We start from the raw sequence: 17641 nt of genomic DNA on the forward strand, positions 1-17641 counted from the left end.
AACGTGCTTATGACATTCAATGATGTTGTATACCGTCTTTCAGCAATAATGACACCTCTTGGGTTTGTTGATTGTACCCTTTGAAGGGTTGGAAAGGACGGAAGGATGTCTTTGATGGAAAAGGAGTGGAAGTAGAAGGACGACAAGTATGTTTTTGACCAGCACGCTTGTTTTGTACTTTAGGTTTGGCCTTTCCATGACGATAAGTGTAAAAGGTATGTTCGGTTGCCATGGTAGCGTTGCGGTTGAGAGGGCTTTGTTCTTCTTGCAATAAGAGAGAGACAAGCTGATCAGAACTGTAGATAACTTGGTTGTCCACAGTTACTATTGCAAGGTGGTTGCAAAACCTTGATATGACTATGATAGGTCATTAAGACTGATCGAAACAAGCAGATTATTTGGGACCTCTTCATCAATATTTAAACATTGTTCAATAAGATCTTTAATGTTGGTGAGGTAGGCATCCATGTTACCTCCTTCCATGCGTATGTTTTCGAGTTGCTTACATAGGCAAGCAACACATACTTCATTGCGCACTTGATACAATGATGCAAGCTTATCCCATGCATCCTTGGTTATCGTGCACGATCAAATTATTAGAGTGCAGCGATGGACAGGCCATCGCTTATGGCCAGCCAAAGCAAGAAGTTTAGGAAAATGACCATTAGGGGAAGCCCTGATTCAGGTCGGTCCCTAGTGGGAACGGCCGGAATACTTCCACTACGTAGCAGACGCGGAATGTCCTAGATCGCAAACCCCATAACATTCCATGGGAGTGCCGAGTGGAGCTTTCTAGACTCTCTTTCCGATGGACTGCTAAGACGTGTCCAGAAAGGGGACAGGTGGACACGTTACAGTTGGTATCAGAGCAAACCAACGAAGGATCTGTCTTTATAAGAAATCTTAATAAGAAGAAGTAAAGCAAATGTTGCTGTTAAGAACATTTCCTTACTTTCGATGCTGTCTTGCAAAATTATGAAGCATGGAACAGGTTCTTAATGTTTCGAGTCATGTTTATGACCGCGATGCATTCCTCAACTCGAATAGCTGCCATACGAGAAGTGGGGCCAAAAGTATCATGGAAATCAATGCCTGGGCATTGAGCAAAACTTTTAGCAACAAGGCGAGCCTTGTGCTTGTCCTAAGAACCATCTCTAAGGTACTTGGTCTTGAAGACCCACTTGACACCAATCACCTTCTTATGAGAGGGACGAGGCTCAAGAGACCAAGTGCCATTCCTCTCAATAGCCTCCAACTTGGCTTCCATAGCCTTCTGCCAATGATTAGATTGCAAAGTCTTCTTTACGGAAGTGGGCTCACGATCCTGCATAACACGGATCATCAAACAATAGTTAGAGCAAACAAGCTCCGTAGAATGTGCCTGGTTCTACCGTGACCTCTGCGGTCCACCCTGCGGTTCCCACTCTTCAGGGACCCCCTTGATCCTTGAATCTCGGAGTGTGTCATGGGCCCAACAAGGAGGAGGACGAACCTCTCCCCGTCTCTCTCCATCTGCTGAAGCGTCGGGAACATCCATCGGCGGAAGCTCGTCGGGGGTGTTCGGTGGAAAGGAAGACTCTGAATCAGAAGAAGAATCTCCATCAAGAGGCACTGGCTCCAAAGGAACTGTCTCAGGAGCCCAACTCTCCCCTGAATCTCCAAGGATGGGGTGCTCTTCACTCCCCTCAGTGGTTGGAACTTCCATGAACCGCACATCTCGGCTCGTGTAGACATCCCGCTTGATGGGATCAAATAGACGATAACCTTGGGACTGGGAGCTGTAGCCAACCAAAACCTCTCATCAGGAAGTTGTCTCGAACTTGTCATGCTACATCTTCGGGATGTGCACATAGGTGTCACACCCAAAGATCCTGAAATAAGAGACATCAGGCTTAGTCCCAAAGTAAGCCTCAAAAGGTGTTATCTTGTCAACGGCTGAAGTGGCAGATCGATTGAGGACGTGAACTGTGGTAGCCATTGCCTCGGCCCACAAAAACTGAGGTGTCTGTCGGTGCTACATCATGGTGTGCGCCATCTCTATCACACTTCTGTTTTTCAGCTCCGAAATGCCATTCTCTTGAGGAGTGTTGGTGTTAGCAAACTCTTGGTGATTGTCCCTATCTGCACAAAAATGAGCAAACTCATTAGACATAAATTCACCGCCCTTGTCGGAATGCAAGGTCTTCAGTCGCCGGCCAGATCGTTTCTCCTAAAAAAGAAGCCAATCCTTGAAGTGAGAGAAAGCCTCCGACTTCAAAATCAAGAAATAGGCCTAGGTCATCCTGCTGTAGTCATCAACAATCAACATGAAGTACAAGCTCCCCTTCAAGGACTGTAGATACAAGCTCCATAGGTGAAGTAGACCTCCTCGAAGCTGTGTTGGGAATTGTATCTCGATGCAGTTTCCCACAAATGCAGGAGACACATGGCTGATGGCTCACCACTATGTCTCGGCAAACCTCAGACAAACGATCCTCACGACGCCTTTCAAAGGTACTCATAGTTCAGGTGGCCAAATTGAGCATGCCATAGCTCGGACTGTGTCTGAGAGGTAAGAGTTGTAGAGGACTTCAATTTGTAGATGTCATTTTCCTCATATCCTGCAGAGAGAACCTTCTGCGATCCACGATCAAGGACTCGAATAGTATTACTGTCAAACTCCACCAAGAGGCCAAGAGAACAATTCTTATGAACCAAAAGCAAATGATACCCCAAGCCTGGCACATGCAACACCTCGGAAGTGTGGGTACCATCACTTCCATCTGGAATAAGCTGCATCTCACTCCACACAGCAATAGACATTGAAGAGTTGTCTCCAATGAGAATTTGCCCATGCAAAGGTTGCAAATGGGCAACATGAACGGAAGGAGTCATGTATCGTGAGGGACCACTGTCCATAGTCCACTCTCAAGCTTGGGAAGCTATCATCGCAGCATCAGAAGTCTTCAGTGTAGAGTTCTCAATGACTGCTAAATGTAGAAAAGGAGCTGATGAGGGTACAGCCACCGCTCTAGAATCCTTCATGTCCTTCTTCTTGGTGTCCTTCTTGTCTTTGTCGGGGCAATCCTTCTTTCAATGACCGGTCTTACCACAAATATGGCAAGTCGATTCCTTCTCCTTGTCCTTCTTGGATTTGTTGTCCTCCTTCTTCTTCTTTTGATCCTTCCCCTTCTTCTAAGAGGCTTGACCAACCAAAGCCTCCGATTTGGGAGCATTTTGTCCCTTCAATTGTTCCTCTTGGTCCAAGACCATAGGAACCAACTCTTCCCACTGAAGAGTCGACTCCCGCCGTGAGGCAATAAGAGCGGAATAAAAGGTATCGAATCGTGGCGGCAACTGGGATAGTAAAGTGATCGCCGTCTTCAGAGGAAATAGGCTTCCCCGTAGTTTGAATCTGCATTTGAATTTGCCGAAGCTTGTTGATGTGCTACCGAAGCGAAGAAGAATTATTTACGAACAAGGTCCGCATCTGCACCTCCAAAGAAATCCTCTTCATCAGGGTCATTCGGTTGTACATTTGGTCGCTCTAGCCATATCTCTCGAGCCACTGTCAAGTGCTCGATGTGAGCTAATCACGGCTGTAGTGCAAGACAAAAAAAGAAAAGAACGAATCTTGGCATTCAGTTTGTCCCAATGAAATTGGGCCTTGGTCAACTCCGCATGAGCACAGGAAGAGAGTTTGGACTGATCTAGCACTGAGGGCCGGTTGATCTCCTCCAACACAAGCTTCTCTAGATCATAAGACTCTAATTGGCCAACATCATCACCAGCCAAATGCGGTAATTGTCACCATTAAGCTTCTGATTCGATGGAAGAGCCGGTAGGATAGGCACCTTCTTGTCCATGATTGCCTGGAACTCCAAATCAGCCTCTATAGACATGTTCACCTGCAATGCTTGCACAAATACAAAATCAACCCCCTCTGACTGTGTAAACGCAGCTTGTTAGGGTTGGTTCCTCCACTGCCCAAACCTTCTTCACCCGCCAAAGGCGATGAAAAGGTAAAATTTGCAATGAAAGGCCTAAAATGCAGCCTTCCTCCCCTTCGAACAGCAATAACTTGCAGCAAATTCACCAGTTAGACTCCTTTCCTGCACGCCCACGCTCGCTTCAGCCTTGATCCGATGTGCAGCCCTCTTGCTCGCCCTTGAATCCTGGAAACGCAGCCTTGTGTCGCGCTGAAATCTCCTCTTTAGATAGGTTCAACGCTCAGTCAGTCCGCCTTCACCGCTTTGATAGCATGTCACGCTGAAATCTCCTCTTCAGATAGGTTCAACGCTCAGTCAGTCCATCTTCACCGCTCTGATAGCATGTCAGAGTGCAGCGATGCGGAAGCGTAGGACAAAGATTGAGAGAGAGTGAAAACACACACACACACACACACACACACAGTGTGTGTGTGTGTAAACGCAAAAAATCTGCAGTGTAGTATGCTGTATAAGAGTGCAGAAATATACATGGGGCCAAAGGAAATATCTGCATGTGTCTCCGACTTGATGACCTTGATCTCCGTCAGCCCGAGCACAGTCTGTCTTAGCCAACAAATCTCAAGACCAGAATTTGAATGAATGACTGAGTGTGCCACCAACTGGCTATTTATAGCCAGAAAATAAAGAATGCCCAGCACCAGGTTGGCTGCAATAAATGCAGCGACTGCAGTAAAAACCAAAAAAAACTGTCCAACTGCAGCCTGGAATGTTCGATTGCAGGCTGCCAACAGCTGTACCGCTGTCCACAGATAACCCTAAACCAACCTGTCCAGGGGATGACTCTACTGCTAACACAAATGTGTGGAATGATGGCTCTTTTTACGGATAAAGCAATTAGGGCATGCGCTTGGGCATCACGGCCATCCCATCGAATTTGTTCGAGTGGGAGGCAATGTGGAAGAGGAAGAGGATTCTGCATCATGAGAGCCACCTCTTGATGTGGAGGTAGGAGGTGGTGCTAGTGTTGGAGAAGTTGGCCTTTGCTTGGCACCGTTAACAATATGCCATAAATTCTTCACAACAAGAACATGCCACATCATGTAAGGCCACAAGGGGTAATTGGTGCCGTTGAGCTTGTTGTTGGCACCAAGCATACTCAACAAATCATTATTATTGCTGGCCATGAGTGGTGGTTAGTAATAAAATAATAGTTTCCAAGTGAAGAGAGAGAAAATAAATGCTTGAAAATAATAAACCACTAATAAAAGAGATTGTGGCTGCTTCAACGGAGTCAAATAATGTGAAGAGTAGTAATTTTCTCTTGCTATTTTCCTGTTGAGGAGAGAGAAAAATATGCTGAAAATAATAATTTTAGAAATAAATAATACTTGAACAAGGCGGCAATCAACAATGTGCTGAAATTAGAGATTAGTGGCTGAGATGCTCATGAGAATTAGACCAATAAATGTGCCAAAATAAGAGAATTTGTCTTCAATGTTGGGAGGAAATACGAGGAGTAGCCAAATAATATGATTTTTAAAAAGCATGTTGAGGCCAAAGAAAATGAATTGAGGCAAAAGCCCCAAATTTCGAGTGCCTTCGAGGTGAATTTGGGCAAAAGCGCCAAGTTTTACCCAAAATTTGAAGAGGAATTGGATGTCGAGAGCCACGCCTCAAGGCCAAGAGCCTTGATTTTGATGAAATTTGATGAATTTCAGAAAAGCTCCAAAATTTTCAAAGAAATTTGGGTGTAATTGAGCTCAAATGACGAAAAGACTCAAATTTAATTGAGAAATTGAAGAGGAACTTGAAATTTTTTGTGGAATTTTACTTGGATAATGTCAAATGTCATGCTTCTTGATGAATTGAGCTTCAATTTTGATGAAGGATGCTAAATTTTAGAAAAGTCCCAAATTTGGTGGTGAAGTTCGAGTGAAATTTGGCTAATTCAATGAAAAGCTCGGAGTTTATTGATGACCGGTGTTGGATTTCGGCAATTTTCTGAAGGGTTTGGTGAAATTGATTGCAATTCCAAAATTTTTGATGAAGTTTGGACCAAATTGGGTGAATTTGATGAGAGGCCTCAAATTGACCCAAATTTGTGCTTGGGTAGGGGAAATGTGTAGCAATAGGGGCTTGCTTTAAAATGACAAAATATTGAAATTTGATGTTGAGATTCTTAGGGGAGAGGATGGCAGGTTGTTGTCTGATGTGGCACGTGTGTTGGAAAGGTAGTAGATAGGTGATGGTTTGAGGCAGTGTGATGGTGTGATGATCGTGATTTTAAATAGGTTAGATGCTTGGTAGGGCGGTTGCAGGTACGCGCAGCTAGTTATGTGCGTTTGTTGGCTGGTCTTCATGAAGGTGGTGATGTGGCAATCGTGTTGGGAGATAGGCGGCATGACAATCAGCAAGTCCAGGTGGTGTTGATGCACATGGGTGGTTGCAACTTGACGAAGGTGGTAGGTTAGGTAGAGGGGATGGATCCTTGTTGGAGGCTCATGATAGGAGTTGAAGGGTTCATTGTAAATAGGTGGTGATAGTACATTCTTTGAGGTGACCAGCAACAAGTTCATGAGAAGCAAGAGCTGCGTGACAAGAATTAGGTGCTAGACACCACATCCGGTGTCAACTTGGTACTATTTAAGGTATGATCTCGAATGGGCAACAACGTGGCTGAGCAAGAAGCATGCGTCAAAGATAGTTTGGTGGTGTGAGAGCCACGCTACACAAATGGGCATGGAAAAATTGTCACTAGTGGTGATGGATCCCCTCTTGAACTCATATCCGGAAGCCAATCTTGTGGATAGGTCATGTGAGAAGAATCCCCATTGTCCACAAGCAAAGGCTTTTTCGTAGAGGAAGAAACAAGGGTGGTATCCTCCTTGAACATCTGTATGAGACGGATTTAGTGGTAGTTGGGGTAGCCTTCGAATCTTTAGACCCCTTCTTCAGCTTCAAATGGGGATACTTTTACTAACACTTCTCCTTTAGATAAGTGCTTGTGCCCTTTCCAAAGTATGGACACTTGGGCTTATTATTATTATTATTCTTGTCCTTTTTCTTGTCATCTTGTTTCTTTGCCCTTGGCTTTGTCTTCTGCTTCCCTCCTCTCGAACCTGTTATGAAAGTCTTTTGTGGAGTTGGATACACTAGCACCTACCTCTTTGAGCCACTTGTCATGCTCCAAGACTAGTGGGGCAAGCTCCTCCCAAAGAAGAATCTCTCAGGTCCTAGATGTTAGAAGCTGGCATAGAACACATCAAACTTTGGAATCTTCTGCTTCCCTCCTCTCGAACCTGTTATGAAAGTCTTTTGTGGAGTTGGATACACTAGCACCTACCTCTTTGAGCCACTTGTCATGCTCCAAGACTAGTGGGGCAAGCTCCTCCCAAAGAAGAATCTCTCAGGTCCTAGATGTTAGAAGCTGGCATAGAACACATCAAACTTTGGAAATGGCAGTTGAGTCAAGAGAATTGTTTCCCTATCCTTTGAAGATATAGCCTTCTTGAGGAACGCAAGCTCATCCCTCATGTCCTCGCGTTTGTTGATGCGATCTTTCATGGAAGGGAAGCCATTAACACCGAGTATCCCAAGTTTCTTCTCAAGAGAAATCCAGTGGGCAAATGTCTTTGGATGATACAAAGGTGCAAGCTTTGTCCACCTTTTGCTAGAGCCTTCAACCTGCGAACATGCACTAGGGCAGAATCTTGTAAGCTCATGGAAAGGAAGGATCATGCTTGAGAGTTGAGCGGATCCATAGGGTTGCATGATCCATTGTTGTTCCCTCATGGGGATCCTCCATAGGACGGGGTATAGGTAGGGTAATAGGCTCCCAAAGATCGAAGGCGTAGTATGCATTCCACCTTACAGGACCAAAGTGAATAGTTGGAACCATCTAGCCAGTCTTCTTTGGGTAAAGAAAGGGGAATAGGCACCTAGACAGGTGGTGCCGTGTTAGGCAATTTAAAGCTAGTAGAACAGGCTCTATGGGAAAACAAGGAGAGAGAGGGAAGGAGAAGGAGAAGGCTGCTCGGAAATGAGATTGTATAAAAGGGCTCGATGACCTTTGATAATCACGCTGCCAATTCAAATATGATACTTTAATATAAACCTCAACCAAATAACATTGTTAGCTTTGTCTCTTGCCCTAAATCCACGTCAACACCATAGATCCTCAACCAAAAGAATATCTCAAATCATAGTTGCTAGATACAAACTTCAAGATCACTTCAATGTCAAACATTAACATTGTCCATCCTCCACCAGTTTGCTAGCTATCATCTTTAGTAGAACAAGGGAAGGGGTCTCAATTTGTTGTGAGCAGTAGTGTTTTTGTAAGGAACATCACCTTCTAAGATAATCACCATTACTTTTCCAAACATCCATGAATGTGGTGACTCAATGCATTGGTTGCTCTCCACCATGGTCTCGTGTGATATTTCTTTTGGATATACTTTTTTCTTTTATGCTATTGCTTTAGTTTGATTTTTAAATCATGTACTCTTATCTAGTTCTTTTATTTTATCTTTTTCACCATTTCTAGATGCATTCAAACACTCATTGATTTTTAAACCTTTGAATTTGTGTATGCATGGAATATGCCTAAGGAATATGCAAATAGCAATGCCCTCTGCAACGAATTTGTAGAGACACTTATACCGACGCTTTTAGTGATGGCGGGGGCATTTTTTTACAATGAAAATTTGCATCGCTTTGAACATCGGTATGAGGCATGTATCTTGTAGTGATGGATCATATAAATGATAACCAAGTTGATGTAGAGGTGCTTGCCCTCCTAGTAGGGATCATATAACTTTGAGTGTCATCAAAGCCTTGAAAAATATTGGTGCCGTATATATAGGGTCAATGTAGGAGTGAAGGGAAACTTCCTCATCCAAATCATCAAAGCTTGTATACTGGGGCTTAGATCTCTTCGTAAAACTTGCAAACACAAAGGCTGTTGTGTTTTGCTGTAGGAGAGCCCGAACGGAGGGAAAATCAGCGACACTTGCAAGAAGAGAGTTGTGGATGTTCCGCCTTTGTCAAATGTCACCCCTAAAACCCAAAAAAATTGTGTTTATAGTAGCGAACAGCAGGCTGAAATTAGAGTTTTCAGCAACAGTGTGGTCTCCTCTTTGGCTGGAAACTCCGTGTCCTCATGTAGGCGATGATGCTATGTGAGAGTGCACAATGGAAGAGAATCGCAAACACAGAGAGAAAACAAGAGAAGAAGAGAAAGTAGGAAGAGAAGAATGATGTGCACTGAATAAAGAAGAAGCTGAATACAATGAGGACCGATCAGTCCCTACATGTAGCCCAAGGCATTGGCGAGGTCATCGGATCAGGCTGAATCATGGTGACAGCACCTTTGACTTTGATGGTGGTGATGGAGATAGAGAGTATGCAGTTTGCTGTCCATGACAGAGATGGAGAAAACTGCAGCCACCTGAGGAAGTGTGTGTGAGACAAAATCGAATGATTGCCCTAGTCAAGTGGTCAGCTATATATAGCTGACAATCAGCCAAACTGGCTGAGCTGATCTAGCCGGTAGCAATAAAATAATGCAAAAAATGCTGACATGGTATCCAAGCAGTGGGGAACAAAATGCAGTCACAGAAATCAACTGGCAGGTTGCATAACTAACAAACATACCAAAACTAGGAAGAAAGATATAGTTAGAGCTTCAAAATGTCCTTATCAGCTCACAACCAGGAGATAACAGATTGACAAAGTAAGGTAGGCTAATAGCTTCAACATGAGGATCCACGATAGGTTGGGACATAGGGACTTTCACGAAATTCCAAAGGTCAAAGATGTTGAGGTTTTCAACTTTGCATGACCAAAGAGGGTAGTTCCTCCCATCCAACTTTTCTGATGCAGAAGAGAGGGTAGGATAGACACCTAGATAGGGGGTGCTAGAATAGCCAATCAGGGACTAGTGACCATTTGAAGAGGAGGTAGGGATAGAATGAAATGATGATGGTTGGGTAGGAACCTAGTCATGGTTCATTTGTTGATTTGTGTCACGATTAGTGTCGAACTTGGCAGTTGGAACGATGATCCTCATGGTCATGGCTTTGGGAATGCTGGTCTTCTCAGTCTCGATTATCATAGTCTAGATTGTCACTTTGATGGTCCTTGCTATTCTGATCCACATGATCCCCTAAGTTGTTGATGTCCTTTAAGAAAACCTGCAAAAAACACAAGAAAAGATGCAGTGAATGGGGAAAGTGATTGGGAAGGTGATGATTTCAGCCTGTTTGAGGTCCATCTAACTGCTGTACAGCAGGAATGATGTCAGTAGTGAAGATCGGGGAGTATCCAAGGTGGGAAGATCTGATCACTGCTGCCTATTGCGGCTGGTCTGCAAAATGCAGGTTTAACAGGTGGCTGCAGGCAGAAATGAAGCCGTTAAACAGGCTGGGACTGATCACACAGCTTTGAAGATGGTTTCCTTGCCTGAAATGCAGTATCCACCACCTGATAAGGTGAGACCAGTAGCAGTAAAGCAGTCTCCCAGCACAAAAAAGGTGCTGCACAGGCTGTAGGAACAGCTGCCCAGCACACAAGAGTGCTACCCAACAGAAAATGCAGCAGGGAGGTGATGGTCCAGATGAAATCGCAGCTAGGATTGGGTTAGAAACAGGCTGACTTGCTTAGAAACACAAATAGGCAAAAACACAGATTTGATAGCTCCATTGATGATGCCCAGCTGGCTGATGTGCGGATGGATACTCCTCTTCAGTTGACTCTAGCTCCCACCAAGGTGAATAATACCATGTGAGAGTGTGTAGTGGAAAGGAAAGTGAACATGGAACAAAGAGAGAAGAAGGTTGAAAGAAACGTAGGAGAGAGAATAAACTAATTTGACAAAAGACTGAATGATGCAAGGCTGCAACAAGCAGCCCCAACCCACAGCTCAGAGTGTCAGTGTAGGGCCAGATGGAGGTAGGGGGATGAGACAAGAATGAGGAGGGCTGACTGAATGATGACTGATGGATGAATGGAGTGAGGGGGCAGCTGGCTATAAATAGACAAACCGAGGCCACAGCTGGTATTCAAACTGGCGAGGCCCAAAATGTGGGCACCCAGATCAGCCTGCCCAAATGTCCAAAATGACCATGCTAGAAATGAAATGCACTAGTGTCCCCTCCATCTAAAGTGTCGAAAACACACAAAATGATAGACAAACTCAATGTTAGAGCTCCAAATGTCCTCATCCAACTATGATTGAGGCTCACAGATAGGAGATGACCATACATGACACACATGACTACTAACTAGTAGCAACATCTTCTTGGCCTTTAGGCACTCCCAAGATTTGAGAGGGGGTGGAAGGTCATTGGAACCAGCAACTTCCAATAAAAACCTTTTTGTTTGCATTTGAAGTGATTTCTAAAACTTTACAGAAAATAACTGCACATGTTTCTTGGAAATCCGTAGTATGCCATGGCACTAAAATTTAGTTCTTCACTTGGGTTGCTAGCTTTGAGAAATCTGTGGCTCTATTCAGATGTGGTTTCTGAACACCTTTTGTGCGTTCTAACCTTCTGTGCATGTTTTTTCTAGCAACGGTCACCTGGCTCCTTATATTGCAGCTTTTGCAGCTGGAATGAATGGACTCCGGGTTCTTGCAGTAGGACATGGACTTTTGGTGGATGAAGCTATGGTTAAGTCCATGACCAGGGCAGGAGACCCGAAGTATTTCTTCAAGCCCCACAATAGCCACTAGACAAATTGTGCTATGGGTTTGCATGTCTAAGATCTACTTTCTGTCTTTGTTCTGGACAGGGAATTGACCAAGGGGCCTTTTTATTACGCTATGACCATCACAATGGCGACTATTTGCCTATGGCGAACATCCCCTCTAGCTCCAGTTATAATTTCAAACTTATGTGCTGGAGATGGTAAAGACAGAGAACCAAATTCTTCGACTTTGTGTGTTCCTATCACATGACTAGCTTTCTAATATGTTAGAAGTCTCTGTACATTGCTGGTTATCATATATGTAAGTATGAATGCCCACCTTTGTAATGTCTTTATCTGTTGTATTTCAAGGTTTTGCTGACCTTGTGGGGAGAGCTTATGGGAGTGCCAAACTACCTTACAATGCGAGCAAGTCTTATGTTGGCAGTTTTGCTATGTTCAGTCTCGGATTCATCTTTTCTGTGTTGTACGTTGTCTAACCCATTCATGAAGGATCTGAGGAGGAAAAAACAAAAATGTGAATTTCTGACGCAGTCATTTGATGTTGTGCAGGTATGAATTGTATTTTTCTGGTTTTGGGTACTACCAGTTCAGCTCTAAGCTTGTGCTCCCTACATTGCTAGTCTCCTTCTTTTCTACAATAGCAGAGTCGTTGCCAATAAGCACTAAGTTGGATGATAACCTAACTGTACCATTCACATCATTTGTAGTAGGTTCACTGCTTTTCTGAACATGGAGGTGACGATTTGGTGAGAGCCTTTTCAAGTATAAATACTCGTAATTGCTTGTCCCTGTCCCTGTCCCTTTGTCTTATTCTTTGATCATGGGGACCAACGTTCACCATTTGAATTTGGACTTTTTGGCAAATGTTTTTGCTTGTACACAATGATACGTACACATGCACACGCATGTGCATGCAGATGCACTTAGAAAAGAGTACTGCATGTTCAACATTTTTTAAAAAGAACCTTATATGCTTGACAAAATTAACTAGTCATACTTGGTTGGTTTGGTAGGCAAAAGCAATTTTGGCTGTTGCTATCTGAACAGAATTCACTAAGCGTTCCTTGCGCCTTTCGCCTGCAAGGAACACTGGGCCATTTCATGTGGTAGCAGCTTGTTATCATGCGATGTGAGATCTCTCTCTCTCTCTCTCTCTCTCTCTCTTTTGTATATTTTCCTCTCCTTTTTCATATTTTTCTCTCTTCCCCTACTTTTCCTCTCCTCTTTACTTTTTTTCTCCTTTCATTCGTTTTTCCTTTCCCTCATCCTCTTTCTTGTTTCTCTCTCCCTTTTGTATCTTTCCTTTCTTAAATATTTTTCTCTACTTTTTTTCCTCACGTTTTGGTCCCCTTTTTCTCTCCTCTCTCTCTCTCTCTCTCATCCTCCTCTCTCTTTACTCTTTCTTTATTCTCTATCATTCACACCCCCTTGTGTGCGCGCGTGCACACACACACACACACACACACACACACACACACACTCTCTCTCTCTCTCCCTCCCCACACGCACACATACACACTCTCTCCACACACACACACACACTCTCTCTCATATCTCACTTATTCTCCCTTTTTCTTACCTCTTATTCTCTTTTCCTCTCTTATTACCACTTTTTTTTGTGCTTAACCTATGCCCATAGCAATCACTTTGAGCAATAATTTTTCTTAGCACATAAAATAGAAAAAAAAAACGTATTGTTTAAAATATATGGTTTCAAATCTTGTAGCTTTTGCAATGTTTTTACAATTGTTTTGCTTCGCTTGCCTCTCCCTCCCCAAAATAAACCCACAGATGGCTTTTGCCTAGTGTTCATTGCCTTCTAACTAGGAACATACTAGGAACATGCATGGATGTATATGTACATACATATACATATACATCATATGCACATATATCTTCAACTTATAGAATCTATGCACGCACGCACACACGCACACACACATGCATGCATGCATACATGAATGCTCATACATAGTGATCTAATATCTCTATGATTGTATATGGTCACCATGGATCAACTAGATCTTTGAGTCAAGCTCCATGTTGGTTGTAGATGTATTTGTTGCTCCCATCCTTTTGTCATCATGAGGAGCTCACGATGACTTAGCCTTGTAGATGTTAAATAAGGTCATGTTTATTACATTGGTATTTTGAGTTATTATAATCTATGGGGTGAGTGTTACAATACATGCCTCTTTTATGTCTAACTATAACTTAAGACATTCATGTGGACATCATGGGTAGATCTTTGTAAATTGTACTTACTAGTCAGTAATACATGCATGACATACATGAAGCACAAGGATATCTACTATCTAGAGTAAATTGCTAAATGAAAAATACCCATCAAATTGATTGTGAAAGGACTTTGATAAATGTGTGCTGTTTAACGTCCATGGCAAAGACATCAATATTGATTAAGAAATATTTAAAAGGGTATCTTTAAACTCAATTATCAAACTTTGCCCCATTTGTTTTTATTATGCTGAAATGAGTCAAAGGTATTTATCTATCACTTAGAAGTTTGTTGTAGGAAGTATAGGGTAGGAGTGGAGTTTTATTTAAGTTAATTTACAACTTTTTAACATTTATATATGAATTTCAAAGTGTGTGTTGTTTATGCTTACATAATACGTTGCTCACATGCATTGAATATGTGAACCTTAATCTTGGTAGGTCCTTGTGATTGCATCACCTTCTTTTACCATTTCTCTCTCTCTCTCTCTCTCTCTCTCTCTCTCTCTCTCTCTCTCTGTGCGCGCTTGTGCCCACTGGGTTCCCCGCGGCTTTGCTGCAGCATCGTCGTCCGTTGCCGCTCGTGATCTGCTACACCCTAGCCGTTGCGCCCTCATTCGCTGTCACCCCATCACCTTGTCGCTGCGCTCGCATATGTTGCCGTGCCCTTGCGCGCCGCTGCCCGCACCCTCGTTCTTACCCAGTGTGCCCTTGCCTCGTGGCGTCGTGCAGTCCACCGACTAAGCCATTGCTTGCTCGTGGCCCAGTCCATTAGTAATGTCACTTGCCAACTTTGCCTCTCGGTCGCTCACTTGCCTCCCTGTTTCACGCGCTTCGACCTTACTGGCCGCCTCTGAGAGAGAGAGAGAGAGAGAGAGAGAGAGAGAGAGAGAGAGAGCATAGATTATTCAAGTAGCATGAGGCTATTGAGTGTGCAAAGAGAGGATATGTTGATGTTGCGCGTGCACGCATATAGAGAGAGAGAGAGAGAGAGAGAGAGAGAGAGCCTTTTAATGTATATGTATAGACATATTCTTACACATACATATCTTGCACATCTTTCTAATATATGCATGCTTGAATACACTATCATGGTTGTTCAACCTCAAATCACTACAATGAAAGGATTTCCATCCTTTAAGCTTTGATCTACACCCTCTTCATGGGTTTGAGGAAAAGTGAACATTTTTGAAAATATTTTGTCTTAGCTTTGCAAGCATCCAAAAAGTTGTAGTCAAATTTTGTTCATTGTGTTCCACTCTTGCCCAAGTTAGTTCAACAAATAGGCTTTCTAAAGGAGTGAGATGGAGGCTTTTTCATGATGAGTGGACTCAAGACATTTTCATCGCAAAATATTGAGGACCTTGACTTGTTTGCAAACTTGTTTCATCCTTCCCCTATTCCAAGATCTTATCCTTATTTGCGGTCTCCCACAAGCAAAGGGGCCTCTCATCCAATCTAAGAAGCAAAATGAGGGTTGAAGAGATTGAGTATGGCAACGTGAAGCTTCCATGGAGTAGTCCAAATAATGTAGTAAGCATCAAGGCAAGATCAACTCCAAGCTTCAAGAGAATCCTCAATTCGCTCACCTCCAGCCACCATTGAGTTGAATCAACAAGCTAAGAAAGGCAGCCAGGAGGGGAGGAAAACCAACTAGTTAGCATGCATGTCTTCATCAAGCTTTTCTTCCACCTTTTAAAGCACACATATATTTGGGATTCTTAAAGATTTTAAGCATCTATTCTATGATTTAAGGATCAAATTCCTATTGTAAACATTGATGAGTAGCTTCTTTCCATTCCCTAATCATGCTTAGAATTTAGTAAAGCACTCCATGTCATATGCAAGGCCAAATCAACCTAATTTGTACTCAAATATTTAGGCATGAAAAATATCTTAAAGGTGATTCATGAGAAATGGTAGGCATCAATGACATATGTGTTGATTGCATGATGCCAAGAGGCAACCTTGTTTTGGTTGGGTGCCCTTTTCATGGGTTAGAGAAATGCATATACATGGTATTTTAGAATGATTGGAGCTTTAATATAAATGGTTTTTTGATTGCATTGCTAGCATATTTAATCTATGGATCTTGGGGAAAGGCAATTATGGCTTGAAGAGGCATTATGAAGGGTTGAAAGTTGATGAATTTTGATTATGATGATGTAGAGAGAATATGATATTATGAGAAATTTGCTTTTGTTGAAGGTTATAGTAATGCTCACGCTTATGCAAATTTTGCTATAGTCCTAAGAGTCTATGGCATCATGAGCATGAGGACCGATATGATATAGACCTTAAGTTCAAGCGTATGCTTGTATGGATGACATGGAAGACCATGGACATAAAGGGTTGCATCATATGATAAAGATTATGAGAAGATTAGCATAGAGGAGGCTAGTGACCACATGCATGGGGAGGCCCTCTTTTATCATGCACATATTGGATAGAGGGAGACCTATGGTAGAGATAATCTATTCTCTTTAGATGGCAAATAAGAGGAGGAGTTTCAGGTGCATCATGTCTAGATCGAGGATCAACATAGGAGTGATACACTAGTGTGGGATTGGGACGATTTCTACATGATACTTATGTCACACTTGTTTGAGTTGAAAGATATGAAAATTTGGACTAAGGAGTGCCAATAGATAACCCTATAGCTACAAAATTCCAAGAGGTTGACGAGGAAGTAGAGCCCAAGGATGATGTTGATGCTACCCAAGGATGATGATGAGAATCTCATTGAGACCACACCTTCAAATTTAGGCACTAGAGTGGATCTTTTAAATGAGTTGACATGATTGGTTAGGGAAGTGAACCAACCATGGGATAGAGGGACTTAGCAATGGCCTAAGATAATTAAACAACACAAGGATCAACCTAGTACATGATTTTTATGGGTCCACTATATTGAATCTAGGTTGGTAGACCCATTGTCAAGAGGCAACAAGTTGAACTCTTTGCATGGGACCCAAGAGAAGGTAGGGGATCTCGTTGTCATGCTATAAACAAACCTATAATGCTTGAGCTCATCATTCTTATCCTATTTTTATTCCCCTATCGGATATACTTTTTATATTGGAAAATTCTAAAAACAAAAAATTTAGTGTAGTAATGAACTAGTTTATAGGCCTAGGTCCAACTTAAGAAATTGGGTCATGGGCTAGGGCCAGTTTAGGGTTTTGAGACTATGTAGTTACATGATCCATTTCACCTAATCTTTTTAGTTACTAAATATTTTTGTTTTGAATTCTCGTTCACTTTTGGAGAGCTTGGTTAAGTTGGCTAAATGAAGCTTGAACATTGTCTTATGTTGTAAGCTAGCCCATATTCTTTGCATAAGGTGTGATTTCAGTTTATGACAATGTTGGAATGAAATGACAATTTTGTATGAAGTATAAAAATTGAGCTTGTTATCAAAGAGGTAAAAATAGCTTAAGTGTTAAAACAAGTAATTAGCTATACAAAGGCTAAATCATAGTGATAATTTTGGATGTGATTTGCATCATTTCTATGTCCTCATTAGAGCTCACGTCTAATTATGCTTGCACTGAGACCACCTTCTTTTTTGCATAATTACAAACTTATAACAAAGATGCAAGGTCTATTTCTAATATTTGGCACCATGATTTCATTGAAAGACTTGTATCATTTCAAGGAAATCTCAAACCCATTGACAATTGGCTAAATATCCTCTATGGGTGCATCCCTTAGTCATTTATAGTAGTAGTGAATACATAAAATTATCAAGGAATGTGCAACCT

General features: G+C 42.4%; 1 protein-coding gene across 1 annotated transcript in view; it reads left to right on the top strand.

Moving 5' to 3' along the window:
* The window catches only part of FOLK (Phosphatidate cytidylyltransferase family protein), a 34465-nt gene extending 21959 nt beyond the window's left edge, over window positions 1-12506 (top strand). The window contains exons 3-6 of the mRNA XM_087688398.1: window positions 11502-11633; window positions 11724-11839; window positions 11991-12105; window positions 12192-12506. Coding sequence (XP_087544524.1) covers window positions 11502-11633; window positions 11724-11839; window positions 11991-12105; window positions 12192-12369 — 541 coding nt within the window. The 3' untranslated portion in view covers window positions 12370-12506. The remainder of the gene's footprint in view (window positions 1-11501; window positions 11634-11723; window positions 11840-11990; window positions 12106-12191) is intronic.
* Window positions 12507-17641: the final 5135 nt, after the last annotated feature.

The sequence above is a fragment of the Lygodium microphyllum genome, chromosome 11 (assembly GCF_053477565.2).
Source record: "Lygodium microphyllum isolate KBCC chromosome 11, Lygodium_microphyllum_v1.1.10, whole genome shotgun sequence".
NCBI lineage: Eukaryota > Viridiplantae > Streptophyta > Polypodiopsida > Schizaeales > Lygodiaceae > Lygodium > Lygodium microphyllum.